Source organism: Anthonomus grandis, chromosome 2 (assembly GCF_022605725.1).
Source record: "Anthonomus grandis grandis chromosome 2, icAntGran1.3, whole genome shotgun sequence".
Taxonomy (NCBI): domain Eukaryota; kingdom Metazoa; phylum Arthropoda; class Insecta; order Coleoptera; family Curculionidae; genus Anthonomus; species Anthonomus grandis.
The window spans coordinates 7,879,129-7,900,238 of NC_065547.1; the positions used below are offsets into that span (position 1 = coordinate 7,879,129).

The following is a 21,110-nucleotide window of genomic DNA, read 5'->3' on the forward strand; positions in this document are numbered from 1 at the left end:
TGGGAGGTAATCAGCTAAGTATGGTTAAATGTGCAAAAAATCTTGGATTGCTTTTGGATAATGAATTGCGCTTTAAGTTACACGTTTCTAATGTCATTAAGAAGTCATACAATTCTTTAAAGCCATTGTATGCAAACAGAGATATAATTAATTTTAAAGTAAGAAAAAAACTGTGTGAGTCTTTAGTACTACCTATTATGAATTACTGCAATATTGTTTATTTTCCATGTTTAGACAAAATCACTGCGGACCGTTTGCAAAAGCTGCAAAATCAATGCTGCAGATTTGTTTATGGACTGAGAAAGTATGATAGAGTCTCTGCAAGGCTATGTGAACATGGTTGGCTGCGCGTGGAAAATCTATTTTCTTTGGAATTGGCGGTTTTTGTCCATAGACTGTTAGCATCTTCTACTCCTTCCTACCTACGCAAAAAACTTACTTTTCGGAAAAATATACATGAAGCAAATCTTATATACTAGATATCTTAGATAGCAAGATTTATAAACAAGTTGTTAATTTTTAGATATCAAACAGCCTTCTTTCGTCATAGTTTTCTGTATAATGCTGTGGCAATTTACAATCACCTTGTTCCGAATCCTATAAAAGAAATGTCAGTAGCGGGTTTCATGAAAAAACTAAAGCTGCATTTTTTAACAAAACAGAATAGCTAAATTGTCAGTAGGTATTTCTTATTTTATAATTTTTGACTTTTATGGACCAGTATATCTGTTTATTTTTATATTGTGCTATCTAAAATAATTTTGCTTACATTTTTTAAATAGGTTAAGTAGATTAGCCTTTAGCTAGACTTCGCCTATGTACACTATTGAAAAGTACAAATAAAGCCATTATTTATTTATTTATTTATAACATCTAATACTCGATTTCCAACCACTGCAAAAGCACCTTTAAAAATCCGTGCTGAAATACCAGATTCACCGCCACCAACACTTTTCATTCCACTCACAATTCTTCTTAGGTCAACCATTGAAACGTTTTCAAATCTAGTGAACTCTGTAAAGCTGTGATTCTCTGCGCTTTCATTAACATTGAAGTACGTCAAATTAGCAGTTATATTGTTCACAATGCTTTTCACAAAATACTTATTGAATTTTTTGGCTATATCCTTATCAGTGCTCAGTGGTCCCTGTTCAAAGATAATTTCCTTCGGTGTAAATACACTTTTTTTTGGGAGTAATGTCTTTAAGTATTTCTAGAGTTCTCTTGAAAGTTGCTTACTTTCATCTATTGCCTCTCTGAAATATTTGTCCTTTTCATGCTTTATTCTATTAACAGTATCATTTCGCAATCTTTTATATGCATTCCAGTCCTCAACATTTCTGTGATGAACAGCCCTAACATAAATTTTATCTCTTTTTTTAAAGAATATATTATTAATATTCTAGAAAAAATACTTCAAATATTCCTGCTGTTTCCTGTATTATTTTTTCTCAAGAATCCCCCATTCAGACATTAGAAAACGAGAAAAAGGGCCAAATCGAAGAGCTGAATGAACAACACACCAGGAGGCAACGAGGCTGGCTCGGGATCGATTCCTGCTGGCAGGTCAGCAACGGAGAATAGCGACGTCGGCAGCAGGGGCAGCAGCAGGCAGCAGGCGAGCTGGCGTCGTCACTATTTCAGTTTTTAGAAGCCCGCGAGTCAGACCGAGTCGCTCTTTAACTTTAAGGTTCTCCTTCCGGGATAAATCGGGAATAAAGATTTTTTTCCACCCTCTGAGGGGAAGAAGAAATACGTGGTTTTCGTCTTGTTGGTCGTTCGGGTTCAGTGGAAATAGGGTGAGTCTTGATATTGATGTTTTATTAGCGATAAGGGATGGCGTGGAACAAAGGGTTTCTAGGTTTTTAGATTGATTGGAGGGTGAATATGGTTGTTAAGAATTTTTTTTTGTATTGAGTTAATTAAGATAATTAAAATTTTGAAAATATCCGCATAAAGGGGGCTAATTTAAGATGATCTATTATTGGAAAAATGTAAAAAAACTGTTTAGGAAAAAAAGTCCTTTTTTTAACCTGTCCATAACACAAAAACGTGTAAGATGGAACCTTGAAATATTGTCTGAAAATTACTCAACTAAAATGACTAAACAAGTATTCCAAGGTTTTTTGAAAAATTCGCAGAAAATCGAAAAATAAGGTTTTTTTGGAGTGAAATATTAATTTTTTCAAAAAAAAACACATTAAATCCTCATAAGTCAAAAACCAATTAAGTTAGAATATTGAAATTTTGTACAAAAATTACTCAATTAAAATAATCATAATTATTATAGACACGTATTATCGGGTTTTTTCAAATAATTACAAAAAGACAAATAAAACCGGTTTTTCAGTAAAATATATTTTTTCAAAAAATTTCATTATCATCACCAAAACCAGAAACCAAAAATGTTATAGCTTTGCCATTTTTTGTTTACTCAATTAAAATGATAAAACACGTATTTCAGGATTTTTTAAAATATTTACAAAAAGTAAAAAAATAACGGTTTTTGAGTAAAATATATTTTTTCAAAAAGCTTCATTACTATCACCATAACTCAAAAACCAAGAAAGTTGCAGCCGTGAATTTTTTAATAAAAATTACTCCATTAAAATTATTAGACAATATTTCAAGGATTTTTGAAATAATAATAATATCGTTTATTTAGCATAGTAATAGCTACATACAAAAACTGATACTAAAGAAGATTATAAAATATACAAAGTATAAAATATATAGGATTGGAAGGAAAAAATACACGAACTTTGAAAAGCACGTAATACGAAACTTTAAGTAATAAAACAAAATTAGATTAAAAATCGTAAAAAAAAGACACAAAAGGTTAATAATTTAAAATTTTGTTTATAATTAAATGGCCTAACATTCATCAATGATGCGCTGGCATAATTCATTTGATGACTCTCGCTTACTTTTATAACTTTTGCTTTATAAATGAACCCATGAAGAGATGTCTCAGGGGATCATGTCAGGTGATCTTGCGGGCCTTCTTCGTCTTTTACGAACGATCAATAAGGATACATCTGATTTAAATATTCTCGAACAACAAGGTTATAATGAGAAGGTCTTGTTAAATTCTTAACTCTTCGCCAACATAATTTTGTTATTATTTTCTAGCGTTTCAGCCAATGTGCGTTTTCTAATAATTGTAGATACCGATCTCTATCTTTAAAATATGCTATAATAAACAATTGCTATAAATGCCAACCCAGATGTTTAATTTCCCAGGATGTCAAAACAGTATCGACAATTGTGAAGGTTAACACTCCGAACACTCATCAAGATAATTTTAAAGTTAAAATTTAAAAAATTAGACACGTGCTTTAAGATTTTTTGAAATTTTTACAAAAATTAACAAAAATGTTTTTTTTTTTAATGATTCTTTTTTCTGAAAAACCCCATTAGCATCACCATAACTCAAAAACCAAAAAAAGTAAAGCCTTGACATTTTTAGAAACTAATTACTCAATTAAAATGATGAAACACATATTTCAGAGCAATTTTTTTTAAGTATTTAGAAAAGGTGAAAAGAAACGTTTTTTAGAAAAAAATAAACAATTAAACACGTATTTTAGGGATTTTTGAAAAAAATTGAAAAACTAGGAAAGTTAAAACGTTAAAATTTTTCATAAAATTAACTCAATTAAAATGATTAGAAACGTATTGCAGAGTTTTTTGCAATATTTACAAAAACTCAAAAAAAAAAGTATTTTGAATAAACTCATTTTTTTTTCAAAACACTCAGACCATAAATTAAAAAACCAAAAATGTTACAATCTTTAAATTATTTAATTAAAATAATTAGACGCGTATTTCAGGGTTTTTCGAAAAAAATGTTTTTTGAGTCATATATATTTTTTTTCGACGAAAACCCCATTAGCATCGCCATAATTCAAAAAGCATGAAAGTTACAACCTTAAAATTTTTTGTAATAGCTCCTCAATTAAAATTATTAAATACGTATTTCAGGGTTTTTAAAAAAACTTTCTTTAAGTAAAACATTTTTTTTTCAAATAAAACTTATTAGCAATACATAAGTAAAAAACTAAGACATCCTTGAAATCTTTTTTCAATATTACTCAATTAATATTACTCAATTAAAATTATAACCTGTATTTGGTTTTTTTTTTGAAAACATTTACAAAAATTCAAAAAAGAGATTTTTTGAGATAAATATAAAAAAAAATTGGCATCATCATAGTGACAAAACTAAGAAAGTTACAGCCTTAATTCTTTTATAAAAATTAATTAATTAAAATGATTAGACACATTTTTCAGGGTTTTTTAAAATGTTTACAAAAAGTAAGTAAAACTTTTTTTGAGTAAAATATCTTTTTTTCTTTCTTATCTTTTTTTCAAAAAACCCCATAAGCATTAGCATAACTCAAAAACTAAGAACGTTACAACCTTGTAATTTTTTGTGAAAGTTATTTAATTAAAATAAATATACACGATTTTAGAGTTTTTTGAAATATTTACAAATGTTTAAAATAACGTTTTTTATGTAAAATATTTTTTTATTAAAAAAAATTGTTTTTAAGAAATCTTAAAATTTCTTGTAAAAATTACTCCATTAAAATGCAGGGTTTTTTGAAATAGTTAAAAAGAGCAAAATATTTTTTTTCTCAAAAAATCCTGAATTAAAATTGTTAGAAACCTACATATCTGTATTTCAGCATTAATGAAATATAGAAATATAGAATGACACAAAACTCTTATACTTTAAAGAATTACGGTATATTCTAAGGCAACATGTGCCCAGAAAAAGTAATCATTATTTAGAAAAAAAATCGCAGACTGAAATGTCTCATAAATCTAAAAATAAAATAATAAAAACATCACACGTCAATCTCTGGAAAGTACTTAAAGTATTATTCCAGGCAATTAAACTGATTCAAATGCCTGGAATAAAAGCCTAGAACTTCTTTAGCACACCAGAATTTTACTGCTTATTCGACCTTTGTCCCGAATAAATATTTTTTCAATCTTTTGAGCCTCAATGACTAATCCGATGCGTCATATTTTCTTTTTTAATAAATATATAGGGGTTCGTATTTTTCTTCACATTCAAAAGTCGCATAAAATATTTTCAGATATTGCTGCTTATTCGACCGCTATCCCGAATTAATATTTTTCGAAGATTATAGGATTATCAGTTAATTTAGGATAAATTTTTTACAGATTGAGTAATCAAGATCACTCTATATTTCTCGAGGAAAAGTAATAGCCATTTTAATAATTTTCACGAAAAACTTCATCGAGTTGGCAAAAATATGGCAAAAATGACTAAGCAATCAAAACCTCAAGCTTCGTTAAATTACCTTCAATTGTGCAGAAGTGTATTAAGAGAAATAACAGTCACTTAAATGCCTGAAATAAGATTCTAGAACTGCTTTAACGCATTAGAACGTTGCTGCCTATTCGACCGCTGTCCTGAAGCAATATTTTTTGAAACATTTGAATATCAATGACAGATCTATTGCGACAAATTTCCTTTTTTTTAAGAAATATGTAGGGGTTCGTACTTAGAAAACTAGAGGCTCGTACTTTTCAACATTTAAACTCGCATTTTTTTCGTATTTTAATGAATTCCATGAAAACGCAACATATTTTCTTTTTTAATAAATATGCAGGGGTTCGTACTTAGAAAACTAGAGGCTCGTACTTTTTAACATTTAAACTCGCAATTTTTTCGCATTTTAATGAATTCCATGAAACGGGACTCGAACAATCTATGCTGAGGGTTCTGAAAACCTTTAGTCTATGACAACATAAGACTATATCTCGCTATTATCAGTGCTACATGAGGATTTCACCACAAAAGCAATAGATATACAAAACAGTAAATTTGTGCAAACTGCGCAGAAAGTCACCTAACGCAGTATTATGATGGGCAAGCAAAAATTGTCGGAAAAAAATTATTTGAATTATAGAAATATAAAATGACACAAAACTCTTATAGACATACTTTGAAGATTTCCGGTATATTCTAAGGCTACATGTACCCAGAAAAAGTAATCATTATTTAGACAAAAAAACCGCAGACTAAAAGGTCTCATAAATCTAAAAATAAAATAATAAAAACATCATACGTCAATCTCTGGAAAGTACTTAATGTATTATTCCAGGCAAGTAAACTGATTCAAATGCCTGGAATAAAAGCCTAGAACTTCTTTAACGAACTAGAATTATTATTGCTTATTCGACTTTTATCCCGAATAAATATTTTTACCATCTTTTGAGCCTCAATGACTAATCCGATGCGTCATATTTTCTTTTTTATTAAATATATAGGGGTTCGTATTTTTCCACATTTAAAAATCCCATAAAATATTTTCAGATATTGCTGCTTATTCGACCGCTATCCTGAATAAATATTTTTTGAATTATTTAGGCATTAATGACTGATCCGTTGCGTCATATGTTCTTTTTTAATTAATATGTTCGGACTTTTACACAATTAGAACTCGCGTAATATATTTCGAAGATTTCCAGGATTATCAGTTAATTTAGGATATTTTTTTACGGATTGAGTAATCAAGATCACTCTATATTTCTCGAGGAAAAGCAATCGCCATTTTCATAATTTTCACGAAAAACTTAATCGAGTTGGCAAAAATGGCAAAAATGACTAAGCAATCAAAACCTCAAGCTTCGTTAAATTACCTTCAAGTATGCAGAAGTGTATTAAGAGAACTAACAGTCACCCAAATGCCTGGAATAAGATCCTAGAACTGCTTTAACACATTAGCATGTTGCTGCTTATTCGACCGCTGTCCTGAAACAATATTTTTTAAGCATTTGAGCATCAATGACAGATCTGTTTCGACAAATTTCCTTTTTAATAAATATGTAGGGGTTCGTACTTCATTTAAACTTGCATTTATTTCGCATTTTAATGAATTCCATGAAACGGGACTCGAACAATCTATGCTGAGGGTTCTGGAAACCTTTAGATAAAAATGATAAAGCAAGGAAAAGTATGCATGGACTGGAAACGTTTATCAGTCTATAACAAATTTTGTATTGTAGTTTATTAATCATTATTAAAACACTAGGCGTTTTGGTAAAAATATTGATAATCTTATTTCTTTTTAGAAATAAACTCTCTAAATTTTGTGGTTACAAAGTAAGTCTTTTCAATTTGATTTTATAAAAAAAAAATATATTCCTGGATTTCATCTCATCCTAAGACTCATTTTCGATGCATTTAGTAATCAACACCAACTTCACATTTTTTCGAGCAAAAGCAATCGCCATTGCCATAATTTTCACGAAAAATGTCACACAGTTAGACAGAAATACGCAAACGACCCCAAATTATGCAAAATTGTAGTGCCTTCAAGTGCCTAAAAAGGTATTAAGAGTACTTACAGGCACTTAAACTGACTTAAATGCTTAAAGTAAGAACTTGGAACTACTTAAGCGCCTCAGACTTATTCGACCGCTATCCCAAATAAGCATTTTTTTGATTCATTTGAGCATCCTATTTTCTTTTTTAATAAATATCTAGGGGTTCGTACTTAAAAAACTAGAGGCTCGTAATTTTTAACACCTAAACTTGCATTTTTTCGCATTTTAATGAATTCCGTGAAACGGGACTAGAACAATCTATGCTGAAGGTTCTGGAAACCTTTAGATAAAAATTATAAAGCAAGGAAAAGTTAACATGGACTGGAAACGTTTACCAGTCTATGACAACATAAGAATATCTCGCTGTTATCAGTGCCACATGGGAATTTCACCACAAAAGCAATAGATGTACAAAACAACAAATTTGTGCAAACTGCGCAGAAAGTCAACTAACGAAGGATTGTGATAGCCAAGTAAAAAATGCATTAATTGCATTGATGCCAATAAAATTGTAATTCAATACTAAGCAGGCAGCTTTAGATCCAGACTCAATTTTTACTCGGAACAACTCACAAACAAAACAGACTCAGGGCCAAAATGGTTATTAATTCTGAAGATATGTTACTGAAATGACTGTGTGAAAGGAACTGTCTCCAAAACGCAGCAGAAGTCCACATGAAAATAATGCTATTAAAAAATAAAAATAGTAGTTTATTAAGCAACAGTTTTTTGGAAAAAATATTGATAACTGTATTTCTTTTTAGAAATATACTCTTTAAATTTTGTGGATATAATTATACTGAGTAAGACAGTTGTTAACAGATACAGAGTTAGACAGAAATAAGCAAACGACCACAATTATGTAGGATTGTCTTCTAGTACACAAAAAGGTATTAAAAGTACTTCTAGCCTCTCAAACTGACTTAAATGCTTAGAAGTACTTAAGCGCTTCAGTATTGGTGCTTATCTGACCGCTATCCCGAATAAGCATTTTTTTTATTCATTTGAGCATCAATGACTAATCAGTTGCTTGACATTTTCTTTTTAATTAAAAATGTAGAGGCTCGTACTTAGAAAGCTACAGGCTCGTACGTTTGAATATTTAAAACTCGCATATACGAGTATTTTGAAGATATTCAATTCATTCTAAGGCACATTTTCTATGCCACTTCACATTGTTAGACAAAAATAAATTAAGTGCCAAAGTTCCAAACTCTAAAGCTAAATTACCTTCAAATATCCAGAAGTGTATTAAGAGCCCTTACAGGCACTTAAACCGAGTGAAATGCCTGGAATAAGATTCTAGAATTACTTTTACGGATTAGAATGTTGCTGCTTATTCGACCGTGGGGATAAGCATTTTTTTAAATAATTTGTGCCTTATATATTATTTTATAATGAATATACAGGTTGTAAATAAATAGATGCGAAAAAATTCAGGAGTTGATTTTTGGGTAAATTTTAAGAAAAAAACTCTATATGAACCTCTGTCCTAAAAGGTGTAACTTTTGAGATACCGGGTGGTAAAGATTAAAGAAAAATATATGTTTGAGGGCTGATATAGCTCCTAAATTTTTTCGCATCTATTTATTTACACCCTATATAGGGAATCGTCGGTTCAAAATAAGAGTTTCGTACTTCCAGGATATTCAGTTCATTAACTAAGACTCGGGAAAATTCAACAATTAAGCGATGCCCATTAAAACGAAGTTTTTCCACTATTTCCATAAAAAACCAGCATCGCCGAGTCAGACAAAAATAAAACGACCCGTCGAACGGGGGTTGAATCATAATAAAATCAGGTGACGAGCAACCTGATGGTCCCTCCCCCACCCTCGATCCAGATCGATAAGGAAACGGCTGACGCCACTGATGACTCATTTTAAATTGCCAGTGAGGACGAAAGGACGAATTGATGCTCGCGACTTGATTACAACAGTTTTATCTGATGTATGACTAATCCACATAAAACTATATGCCTTCTTCTTCTGAAAGTTTTATCTGAAAAGTTTTTTCGGGAATGAAAACGGGATCATGTGCGGAAGTAGGATAACTATTTGGGTTAACCGGGATTTATGTGGGGAATATTTCGGTTCGTACTTGGATTCTGGATTTGGCAACGATTTATGACGAGGGTATATGGTGCGTTAAAGCAGCATGACATAAATCTTTTTTTTCTTCTGTTTCAGATTGACAAAAGATAGTTGGCACAAGACCCTTAAGATTACTGTACGTTAATATGAGTTATTTACCACTCCTTATTGGGATTTCATTGATAACCTTTGGAAGTTCAGAGTATCAGGATTTGCAAACTTCGTTAGTCCACAATGATTATACCATCAAAGGTAAGTAATATGAACAATTCCCTTTATTACTTGGTAAAACTTTTAAAAAAATCAAAGAGACTTACTAGATTTTCAGAAATTACAGATTGTTGCTACTTATTCGACCACCTTACACTAATTACCACATAATGTCCCTACAACTTCTTCTATTTTAAAAACACTTTGTTAATTTTTTTTTTAGGTTTTCAAATTTTTTTTTTGAAAACTCTAAACTCATTAATAATTCCAGGCATTCAGAAAAAATCGACAGAATATATTACAAAAAAAAAATTAGAAATTAAAAAAAAAAATTCTTCCAGGCGGTTTTTACAAATTTTGGGCAATGTCTTGGCTTTTTCTAGGCAGTTGAGTGTTTCTTTCAAGGAATTTCAGGCAATTACAGATATTTCGTATTTGTTACAGTCATTTGAATTGTCTCTTTAAAGCAGCTGAAAATATTCAAAAATTCACCCAATTTCTTAGAAAATATGAGGAAAGTTCTCCAAAAATTAAGAAATTCTTCCAGGCAGTTAAGTTAACTTCCAGTTCACTAGAGCTACCTGAAAAAAAAACGAAAAAATTTATGTTGTTGATTATTCGACCACCATTCACATTCCAAACAAAATTAGCATTTTGCCTCTAATAAGGTAAAACTAGAAAAACAATCGCCTGCCAAATTATAAACTTAAGGACGCGAATTTTGATTTTCCGCTTACACTGTGAAACCCCGGGGTACGTTTTTTAGTCAATAAAACAAATGGATGATTTTGTCAAAGATAATAATGTGAATTTTCCGGCTAAAGCTACACGATTATTCCAAGGAAAATGCACATTTAAGCACTAACTGAAAGCCTGGAAAATAATTAGGAGTAAGTGATGAAAGAATATTTTTGGCACTTAATCTGATTTAAACGCCTGACATAGGATCTTAAAAAATCCGAAGCCAATCACATTTCGTTTAAATGCCTGGAAGTTCCTTAAGAGAATTTTAGTGTGTTATTACAGGCAGTTAATCTTACTTAAATGCCGAGAATAAGATTCTAAATTAATCAGAGTGTTTAGAATTGATGAGATCTTAAACTTTGTTAAATTTCGTTTAAATGTTCGAAAAGTACTTTTTTATAAAAGATTATTCTAGGCACTTAAAGTAGTTTATTATATTAAAGGCGAATTCTAGTACATTAAGTGACTAAAATACTAAGCCAAGACTACCTTTGAATTGTCACAAAATCTTAATTTAATTTAATTTTTAGATCTCACTGCACAAGTTTAGGAGGATTTTAGCACAGAAAGACACTTTTTTTGGGTTAATTTAGGTCGAATTTAGCTTTGAAACCTTAAATATTTTTGGGCTTATTGATTATAATACTTAGAATACTTAATAAGTCCAGGCACGTAAACTGACTGAAATATATACTTAGGAATACGTGAGGGCTTATTCAGGCACTTAATTTGAGTCAAATATCCAAAATACGATCCTAAAATTTGCTCAACCTTTCCTTCAAATGCCTGGAAGATGCCAAAGAGTACTTAAAGGATTATTTAAGACCCTTAAACTGGCTGTAGTGCCTGGAATAATATATACTTACTTAGATTTCCTTCAAATGCTTCGGAAGGGTTCAAAGTGTCCTTGCGAAATATCCATTATTTCATCAGTTATAAACAATTGAAATTTTAAACAAAAACAACATTAATTTACGAATATGTTGGTTAATACTTAAGGAAAGTGAACAATCTTACATGTTATAAGTTCTTGATATAGACATGTTATAGACTTTGTAAATTCAAATGTATATTTACCACAAAATTTAATTTTAGAATAAACAAATGCAAATTTTTGCATGTTCTCATATACACAGCAGACATAGAATTAAGGTCTTAAATTCATTTAGATTCCATTTAGTTATCTAAATAGTACTTTAGAGTACTTAAAGGATTAATCCAGGCACTTAGGTAGTTTAAGTTCAAGACAAATTCCAGGCACTTAAAGTAGGTACCTTAAGTGTCTAAAATAAGATTACGTTTTGATTGTCTAAATTTTAACACAGTCTTGATTTATTTAAATTTTTAGATTTCTCTGGGTAAGTTCAAAAGGATTTTAGACCAGAAAGACTCATTAGAATTTTTTTTTCAGTTATTTTAGGTCGATTTCAGCCTAAGAAGATTCAGAACCTTCAATCTTTTTGGGTTAGGTCAGGCTTATTGATTATAATACTTAGTTCTTTATTCCTTTATTCCATATTTCTAGGTGCGTAAGCTGATTGAAGTACCTGCAAGGTATTTTCCAGATACTTGATTTGATTAAAATGCCCAAAATAAGAACCTAATCCGAGCCTTTCCTTCAAATGCCTGGAACATATCAAAGAGTAGTTAAAGGATTATTTAAGGCGCTTAAACTGGCTTTAGTGCCTTAAAAAAAATCCAAAAAAACTTTAATTTTAACCAAAGTACTTGAAAGTAAATTTAGGCACTTAAACTACGTCAAACGTCTAGAAAAGACTTAAAGGTACTTAAACAATTATTCTACATATTTTAATGCCTGGAATAAGTCCCTAGAACTATAATGGATAAAAACGTTGCTGCTTATTCGACCACCACGCGTCATGTTGCGTTTTTTTGCATAATTTAATTCGTATCGATTAATTAATGCGTAATTAATCGACCCAGTGCAGGATAATTTAGCAAAAAAATATAAATGTAGGGGTTCGTAACTGGAAAACTAGAGGCTCGTATTTTTTGAAATGTTAAATTGCCGAATAAATGGCGTTTGTTCTGCGTATAAAAATAGATAAAACGTACCGCAATGTTGCTGTTTATTCGATCACTGATTCCTATATGCACTTTTCTTGGACCTTTAGCGTTAAAATCTTTAATTAATTACGAATATTTCGGGTTTAAAAAAAATATAGGGGTTCGTGGTGAGATAACTAGAGGCACGTATTTTTTAACGTATTAAATTAACGCAGAAATGGCGTTTGTTTCGCATAAAAAAACATATGGCCACTATAATGCTGTTGTTTATTCGACCGCTGTGCCCAAAATGCAGTTTTTTTGCACCATTGACGTTTAAATCATTTCGGCCTTAAAAATATGTAGGGTTTTGAAGTACGAAAGCTAGAGGCCCGTATTTTTAAAAAAGGTTAAGTTAACGAAAAAATTACGGCTAAAATAACCTACAACCAAACACATAGCGCACCGCAATGTTGCTACTTATTCGACCGCTCTGCCCAATATGCAGTTTTTTGTACCGTTTAAGCGCCAATAGTTGAACCGGTGTGGAATATTAATAAATATGTAGGGATTTGTAATTAAAAATCTTGGAGCTTCTACTTTTAAAATTAAAACCGAAGAAAATTTAGTTCAGCCCTAGAGGTCTTAATTTTAAAATCTAAAGAGATAAGTGGACTGTATTTGAGAAGGGAGGCTGATTTAAGTAATTTAGCTTTCTTTGTACCCTCACCCAGTTCTCAGTTCTTATATCTAATCACATTCCAAAGAGGATTAGAATTTTCCATGTAATAACCTAAAACCAGAAAAAAAATCAAATCTCTCGCCAAAATACGAACTTAAAAGACTAAAGTTTTTAAGGGAAATGCACAATTTGGGCACTTAAACTGTCTCAAATGATTGGAAGGTACTCAAGAGCACTTAAATGATTATTCTAGATACTTAAGTTGACTTAAATTCCTAAAAGTACCTTAGAGTACATGAATTAATATTTTAGACATGAAGTCTTATTTATATGCCTGGAATAGGATCTTATAAAGTTGTAAGCCTAGTAATATTTTCTTCAAATACCTGGAACTTCCTTATGAGAACTTAAAGGAATATTCCAGACATTTAGTCTCACTCAAATGATACTAAAATTAATTTAGAGTGTATAGAATCAAAGTGAATTAAGTTTTGTTTAGATGTGTGAAAAGTACTTAATAGTTGTGTTCACGCATTTAAGGCAGTTTAGGTTCAAGACAAATTCGAAGCCATTAAACTATCTAGAATAAAATCCCAAGATTACTTCAGATTGTCTAGAGTTTTAACTCAACATATGAAAATCTCTTCAAATCTGAAAGTAGCTTATGTTCAAGGAAAATTCCAAGTAGTTAAGGTACCTTAAGTGTCTAAAATAAGATTTAATGATTACCTTTTTCTCTAGGATTCTCTAGAATTGTGACACAAAGTCTTAACTTATTCAGATTTTAGATCTCTCTGTGTAAATTAAAAATGATTTTAGTCCAGAAAGACTTAGAATTTGTGATCTTTTTTTGAGTTAACTTAAGTCGATTTTAGCCTAAGAAGATTCGGAACCTTAGAGAAAAATTCCAGGCACGTAAGCTAATGAAAGTGCCTCCAAGGTACTTAGAAGTACGTGGTGAATAATTCCTGATACTTAATTTAAAGCATTTAAAAGTAAAATGCCAAAATTGAAAACCTAAAATGTTCTCAGCCCTTCCTTCGAATGCCTGGAAAATACCAAAGAGTACTTAAGCGAGAATAGAATATTTCCTTCAAATGTATCGGAAAGGCTCAAAACTGTACTTGAAAGTAGATTAAGGCACTTAAAGAACCTCAAACATCTAGAAAAGACTTAAAAGTACTTAGACAATTATTCTAGGAATTGAAATGCCTAGAAAAAGTCCCTAGAACAATAATGTCTCAAAACATTGCTGCTTATTCGACCACCTATTGCGTTTTTTTGCTTAATTTAAGTGTAATTAATCGAGCCATGGCAGAATATTTTAGCAAAAAAAAATATGTGTAGGGGTTCGTTAACTGGAAAAGTAGAGGCTCATTTTTTTTGAAAGGTTAAATTAACGAATTATTTTGTTTCGCGTGTAAAAATATACAAAACGTACCGCAATGTTACTGTTTATTCGACCATTGATCACTATATGTATTTTTTTTGTACCATCGACGTTTAAATCATTAATAAACGACTTAAAATATAAGCACTAGAGGCATGTATTTTAAAAAATATTAATTTATTTATATATAAAAAAAAATTAAATTATTGAAGAAATGACGTTTGTTTCGCGTAAAAAAAACATATATAACTTACGTCTCACTGCAGTTATGCTGCATATTCGACCGCTGTGCTCAAAATGCAATTTTTTTGCACCATTGACTTTTAAATCTGTAATATATTACGAATATTTCGGTCTTAAAAAATATATAGGGTTTCATAATACTGAAACCAGAGGATTTTTTTTTAATGTAAAATAAGCGAAGAAACGACTGCTTGAAATAATATGCATTAATACGTAGCGCACCTCAATGTTGCTGCTTATTTGACCGCTCTGGTCAATATGCAGTTTCGTGTACCGTTTAAGCGTCAACAGTTGAACCGACATGGAATATTTATTTTTTTAATAAAGATGCAGGGATTTGTAACCGAAAATCTTGGAACTCTACTTTTAAAGTTAGCTATCCACATTCCAAACCGGATTAGAATTTTCCATGCAATAAGATTAAACCAGAAAAAAATCAAATCTTTTACGCTTAACTTATCAAGCCCCTGGGCACATTTCTTATATTTTTTAAGAGAAATGCACATTCAGGCATTTAACTTTCTCAAATAATTGGAAGATACTTAAGGATACTTAAAGGTTTATTTTTATTATTATTCCAGGTACTTAAGTAAAATTAAATTCCTAAAAAGTACCTAAGAGTACATTAATTAATATTTTAAGCATTAAGTTTCATTCAAATGCCTGGAATAAGATCCTAAGAAATCCTAATCCTAGTCACATTTCCTTCAAATACCTGAAAGCTCCTTATGAGAACTCAAAGAATTATTATCGGCATTTAATATGACTCAAGTGCCTGAAGTAAAAACATAAAATTAATGAAGATTGCATAGAATTATAGTATAGAAGTCATAGGTTTAGTCCAATTTCATTAAGACGTCTGAAAAGTACTTCTCATTGGAATTTTTAAATCTGGGCTAGTTTAGGAAGATTTTAGCCCAAAAGGACTGAGAAGTTTGAAACCTTTAATCCAGTTCGTTTTTAGCCTAGAAAGATTCCAAATATTAAATCTTTTTCGTCTAGGCCTGGCTTATTGACTACATGCCTAGAAGGTGCTAGAGAGTACTTAGAGAACAATTCCAGGCAGGTAAACTGATTGAAATACCTGCAAGCTACTTAAGAGTACTTGAGGGATTATTCCAGACACTTAAACTGAATCAAATGCCTGAAATAAGATCTTCAAAAGTCTTAATAAACCTAAATTAAATTTTCTTCAAATTCCTGGAAGATGTCAAATAATCAAGGATTATTAAAGGCACTTCAACCTAATATTTACTTAGAAAATCTAAAATAGACTTAAACTTACACAGATTTCCTTTAAATGCTTTGCAAAGGCTTGAGAATAGTTAAACAATTATTCTAGCAACTTGAACTGACTTGAATGTCTGGAATCAGTTCCTGAAACACATGATAAACCGAGACGTTGCTGCTTATTCGACTACCACTCTTGAACAAGCCCATTTTTGCATAATTTAAGGGTAATTACCCGAGTTGTTGCTGTTTATTTGACCGCTATTCCCACAGTGCAGTTTTTTAACCATTTCCCAATGACGATTAAATCTCAAACTAATTACGAATATTTTGGGCTTAAAAAATATATAGGGGTTCGTTATCCGAAAAGTAGAGGCTCGTATTGTTTAAAATGTTAAATTAAGAAAAAATAATGTAAAAAATATATGTGTAGGGGTTCGTTAACTGGAAAAGTAGAGGCTCGTTTTTTTTGAAATGTTAAATTAATGAAGAAATGACGTTTGTTTCGCGTAAAAAAACATATATAACTTCGTATATAACTTAAGGCTCACTGCAGTGATGCTGCATATTCGACCGCTTTGCCCAAAATGCACTTTTTTTGCACCATTGACGTTTAAATCTGTAATATATTATGAATATTTCGCTCTTCAAAAATATATAGGGTTTCAAAATATGAAAACCAGAGGATTATATTTTTTAAAATGTAAAATTAGCGAAGAAATGACTGCTTGAAATAACATGCATTAATACATACCGCACCGCAATGTTGCTGTTTATTTGACCGCTCTGGCCAATATACAGTTTCTTTGTAGCCTTTAAGCATCAAAAGTTTAACCGACGTGGAATATTAATTTTTTTAATAAAGATATAATATAAAGAGCTTCTACTTTTTAAAGTTAGCTATTTACATTCCAAACAGGATTAGAATTTTCCATGCAATAGGATTAAACCAGAAAAAATCAAATCTTTCACGCTTAACTATCAAGCCCCTGGGCACATTTCTTATATTTTTTAGGAGAAATGCACATTCAGGCATTTAAATTTCTCAAATAATTGGAAGATACTTAAGGGTACTTAAACGATTATTCCAGGCACTTAAGTTGAATTAAATTCCTAAAAAGTACCTAAGAGTACATTAATTAATATTTTAGGCATTAAGTCTCATTCAAATGCCTGGAATTAAACCCAAAGAAATCCTAATCCTAGTCACATTTCCTTCAAATACCTGGAAGCTCCTTATGAGAACTCAAAGAATTATTATCGGCATTTAATATGACTCAAATGCCTGAAATAAAAACATAAAATTAATGAAGATTGCATAGAATTAAAGTCATAGGTTTAGTCCAATTTCATTAAGATGTCTGAAAAGTACCTCTCATTGGAATTTTTAAATCTGGGCTAGTTTAGGAGGATTTTAGCCCGAAAGGACTCAGAATTTTGGAACCTTTAATCCAGGTCGTTTTTAGCCTAGAAAGACTTCAAATCTTAAATCTTTTTCGTCTAGGCCAGGCTTATTGACTACATACTAGAAGGTGCTAGAGATTACTTAGAGAATAATTCCAGGAAGGTAAAATGACTGAAATACCTGCAAGCTACTTAAGAGTACTTGAGGCATTATTCCAGACACTTAATCTAAATCAAATGCCTGAAATAAGATATTCAAATGTCTTAATAAAACTAAATTAAATTTCATTCAAATTCCTGGAAGATGTCAAATAATCAAGGATTATTAAAGGCACTTTAACCTAAAATTTGCTTAGAAAATCTAAAATAGACTTAAACTTACACAGATTTCCTTTAAATGCTTTGCAAAGGCTTAAGAATAGTTAAACAATTATTGTAGCAACTTAAACTGACTTGAATGCCTGGAATCAGTTCCTGAAACATATGATACACCGGGACGTTGCTGCTAACAGATTTGTTGCTGCTTATTTGACCATTGTTCCCACAGTGCAGTTTTTTTAACCATTTCCCAATGACGTTTAAATCTCAAATAAATTACGAATATTTTGGGCTTAAAAAATATATAGGGGTTCGTTATCCGAAAACTAGAAACTCGTATTGTTTAAAATGTTAAATTAACGAAGAAATGACGTTTGTTTTACGTGAAAAAACCTATATATACCTATATTAACATAAGGCGCACCACAGTGTTGCTGCTTATTCGACCACTGTTCCCAATATGCACTTCTTTGTACCATTGAAAAACTTCTCTGGAGCTCCTACTTTTAAAGTAATAAATTAATAAAATATGGCGTAATTTTTAGTAAAAAATCGGCTGTTCTGCCCATTGCAGTCGAAACGTTGCTGTTTATTCGACCGCAGACGAGACATCGCAGAATATTTTGGCGTTAATAAATATATAGGGTTTCATAATACGAATACTAGAGGTTCGTATTTTTAAAAATGCTTAATTAACGAACAAATAGCATTCGTTCCGCGCTAAATCGTGAAAAAATCAACGTAAATACATGGCACACCGGAATGTTGCTGCTTATTCGACCGTTTTTCCCAATATGCGCTTTTTATCATTTAGAAATCATCGTGGAATATTTTGGTTGTTAATAAATATGTAGGGGTTCATAACAGAAAGACTAGGAGCTCCTAAGTTCTAACAGATAAATATGCTAGAGCTTTTACTTAAAAGTCGTGTGTTCTTCATACGGTCCTTTGAAATATTGCTGCTTATTCGACCGCAGCATCCTAATTTGTATTTTTTGCATCATTTGAGAGGCAATTTAGCATGGGTCATTTAAGCACCTAGATCTTTAACTTGACATCTAATACCTTTGTGTGCTATTTAAATCAAATATTTCCGTGTAATCCCAGTATTTAACCTTTAAAACTTCAAAAAAATAACAAGCCGAAATCCCAAGTGGCCACAGCTACTCTACCTGCTGACATTCTTGCTCAACTTCGCCATTTAACGTTCCAGATCCTTTGGTATTTAAAGGTCCGTTCATAGTTTAAATTCTGTCGCTTGACGCTGACCCAGTTTCATCCCGTTAAAACGGTTTAATGACCTTTGGAATTGCTTAATTTTCTCGAGACGCAGAGATTGGCTATTAGGGTTGGTTTATTGGAAATTGTTTTACGACTGTAGCCTTAATAATGTAGCTGCCCTTAAACAATTAACAACTTTATATTACCATCTCTTATTTTATAGATACAACAGAGAGTCCAAGCGTAACAACCCCCGTGACCACAGAACCAGTTCTAGAAAAGAACAACAAAAAGCACAACATAGAAAAGAGCGTGAAAAGCGCCTTAAGATTTCTGATTTCCCAAAGGTACAGTGCCTCACCTCTCACTCGCACTCCCCTAAATCCCTTTTTATTTCCAGAGAAACCGACTGGGGTTGGAGGAACGACACCCCAAAAGTCCTGACGGCCCTAAAACTACTGCAGGCCTACGAGGATGTCCTGGATGGTCTCCTGCCTAACTCCTATGAGCTTCAGCTTTCCAGTAAACAAATGGAAATTGAGATTGTTATAATGCTTTGGAGGTAATTCGGACAAACATTCTAAGTGCAGGGAGAGCATCAGCAATTAGAACATTTCTTATCAGACTATCAGGGTCATATTACTAATTAAATTACTTCGTTTTGCAGACATCACGAAATCCCTATAGCTCCATCTCAACTGGCCCAATACTGTTTGTCTCTGAGTGCGCTATGTTATGACCCCAGACAGTTCCACGGCCATGACCTAATCGGTACTCTACAGCACCACGAGGCTCCACATGATTTAGGTAAAAAAAAATCTCCTCTACAGCTCGAAATAACATTCTCCCATATCTGTCTATACTAGATTTTGCGTATACAACACTAGCAGCCTGTACAGCCAGAGCCCACGTAAGAAAGAAGCAAATACGTAGACTACTGGACATCGCCAACACCGCCAAGGACCATAATATTGGTAAGGGTTCATCACATTCGGAATCATCCCTCCTCACCTTCGACATCATCTTTCATCCCCTGAGCCTCCTTGTAGCCACAAATATTGTTGTTCACGAATTTCAGATACAGTCGCGATGACCATTTTGGCCTTAAGGTGTATCGTTATGGATCACAGGCATAGAAATATGCAGCACTCGTTGAGGAGGCCCAGCATTAGTCTGGCCAGGCAGCAACAGCCCAACGGTGGATTTGGGAATTTGTATAATACAGCTTTGGTTGTACAGGTAAGTAGGGCATCTTGACTGTGTATGTCTAGGATTATTCCAGGCTTTTTAACCGATTTCAAATCAGTCAGGTTATACTCAAATGCCTGGAAGTAGTTAAAGGATGATTCCAGGCACCTAAACTGACTTGAATCATGATACTTTTAAATGCCTGAAATTTGTCTATCTTTTACAAATTCCGAAATTCCTCTTCGACAACCTATAGAGCAAAAAAAGTGACACGACCGGACTATACGAATATGCCGGACACATCAAACACAATAGATTATTGTTAGCGACAGAGGCATATAATAGTGTTAAGATACTTAAGGGATTATTCCAGGCACTTAAACTGACTCAAAAGTACCAGAATTACTTTAGAGTTCGTCAAATTAAAAGAAAACAAAGTCCTAAACCCAGTCAGAATGTTTTCAGATCCCTGGAAGAGGCTTAAGAGTACTCTAGGAATTATTTAAGGCACTTAACTCGATTTTAACCAACAATTTCGGATCTTCAAAAGCCTGGAATATTAAGGAATTGGTCCAGGTATTTGAACCAACCTAAACATTAAATTTGATGCGTTCAAGTGCCTGGAATTGGTCTATCTCTTAGGATTTATGAAATCGAAATGCGTCAACTTATACAGCAAAAAAAATTTAAAACGACCGGACTATATGCCGGTCACATCAAAGACAAGAGATTATCGTTTGCGGCAGGGGTATATAATAGTGGTAACGATACTTTAGGCTCCTAAACTGACTGAAATGTACTGTAATTACTTTAGAATGTGGGATTAAAAGGAAACAAAGCCTTAAACGCAGTAAGTTTATTTTCAAATGCCTGGAAAAGACTTAAGAAATGTTTAGGGATTATTCCAGGCACTTAAACCCACTTTAATCAGCAATTTGGCCTCACCAAATGCCTGGAAGAGTGTTAAGGGTAGTTAAGAGATTGTTCTAGGTACTTCAGCCGACTTAAAAAA

At 32.0% G+C, this 21,110-nt stretch overlaps 1 protein-coding gene across 4 annotated transcripts in view; it reads left to right on the forward strand.

Moving 5' to 3' along the window:
* The first annotated feature begins 1,372 nt into the window (after positions 1-1,372).
* LOC126748836 (uncharacterized protein CG3556) overlaps positions 1,373-21,110 on the forward strand; it is a 28,987-nt gene continuing 9,249 nt past the window's right edge. Inside the window, exons 1-7 of one of the 4 annotated variants that reach the window (XM_050458332.1) lie at positions 1,373-1,799; positions 9,558-9,713; positions 19,134-19,257; positions 19,311-19,472; positions 19,578-19,717; positions 19,777-19,884; positions 19,989-20,149. In XM_050458332.1, coding sequence (XP_050314289.1) covers positions 9,608-9,713; positions 19,134-19,257; positions 19,311-19,472; positions 19,578-19,717; positions 19,777-19,884; positions 19,989-20,149 — 801 coding nt within the window. In that variant the 5' untranslated portion in view covers positions 1,373-1,799; positions 9,558-9,607. Of the gene's footprint in view, positions 1,800-9,353; positions 9,504-9,557; positions 9,714-19,133; positions 19,258-19,310; positions 19,473-19,577; positions 19,718-19,776; positions 19,885-19,988; positions 20,150-21,110 lie in introns of those variants that run through there. The other 3 variants (XM_050458357.1, XM_050458350.1, XM_050458342.1) reach the window with 3 other exon arrangements.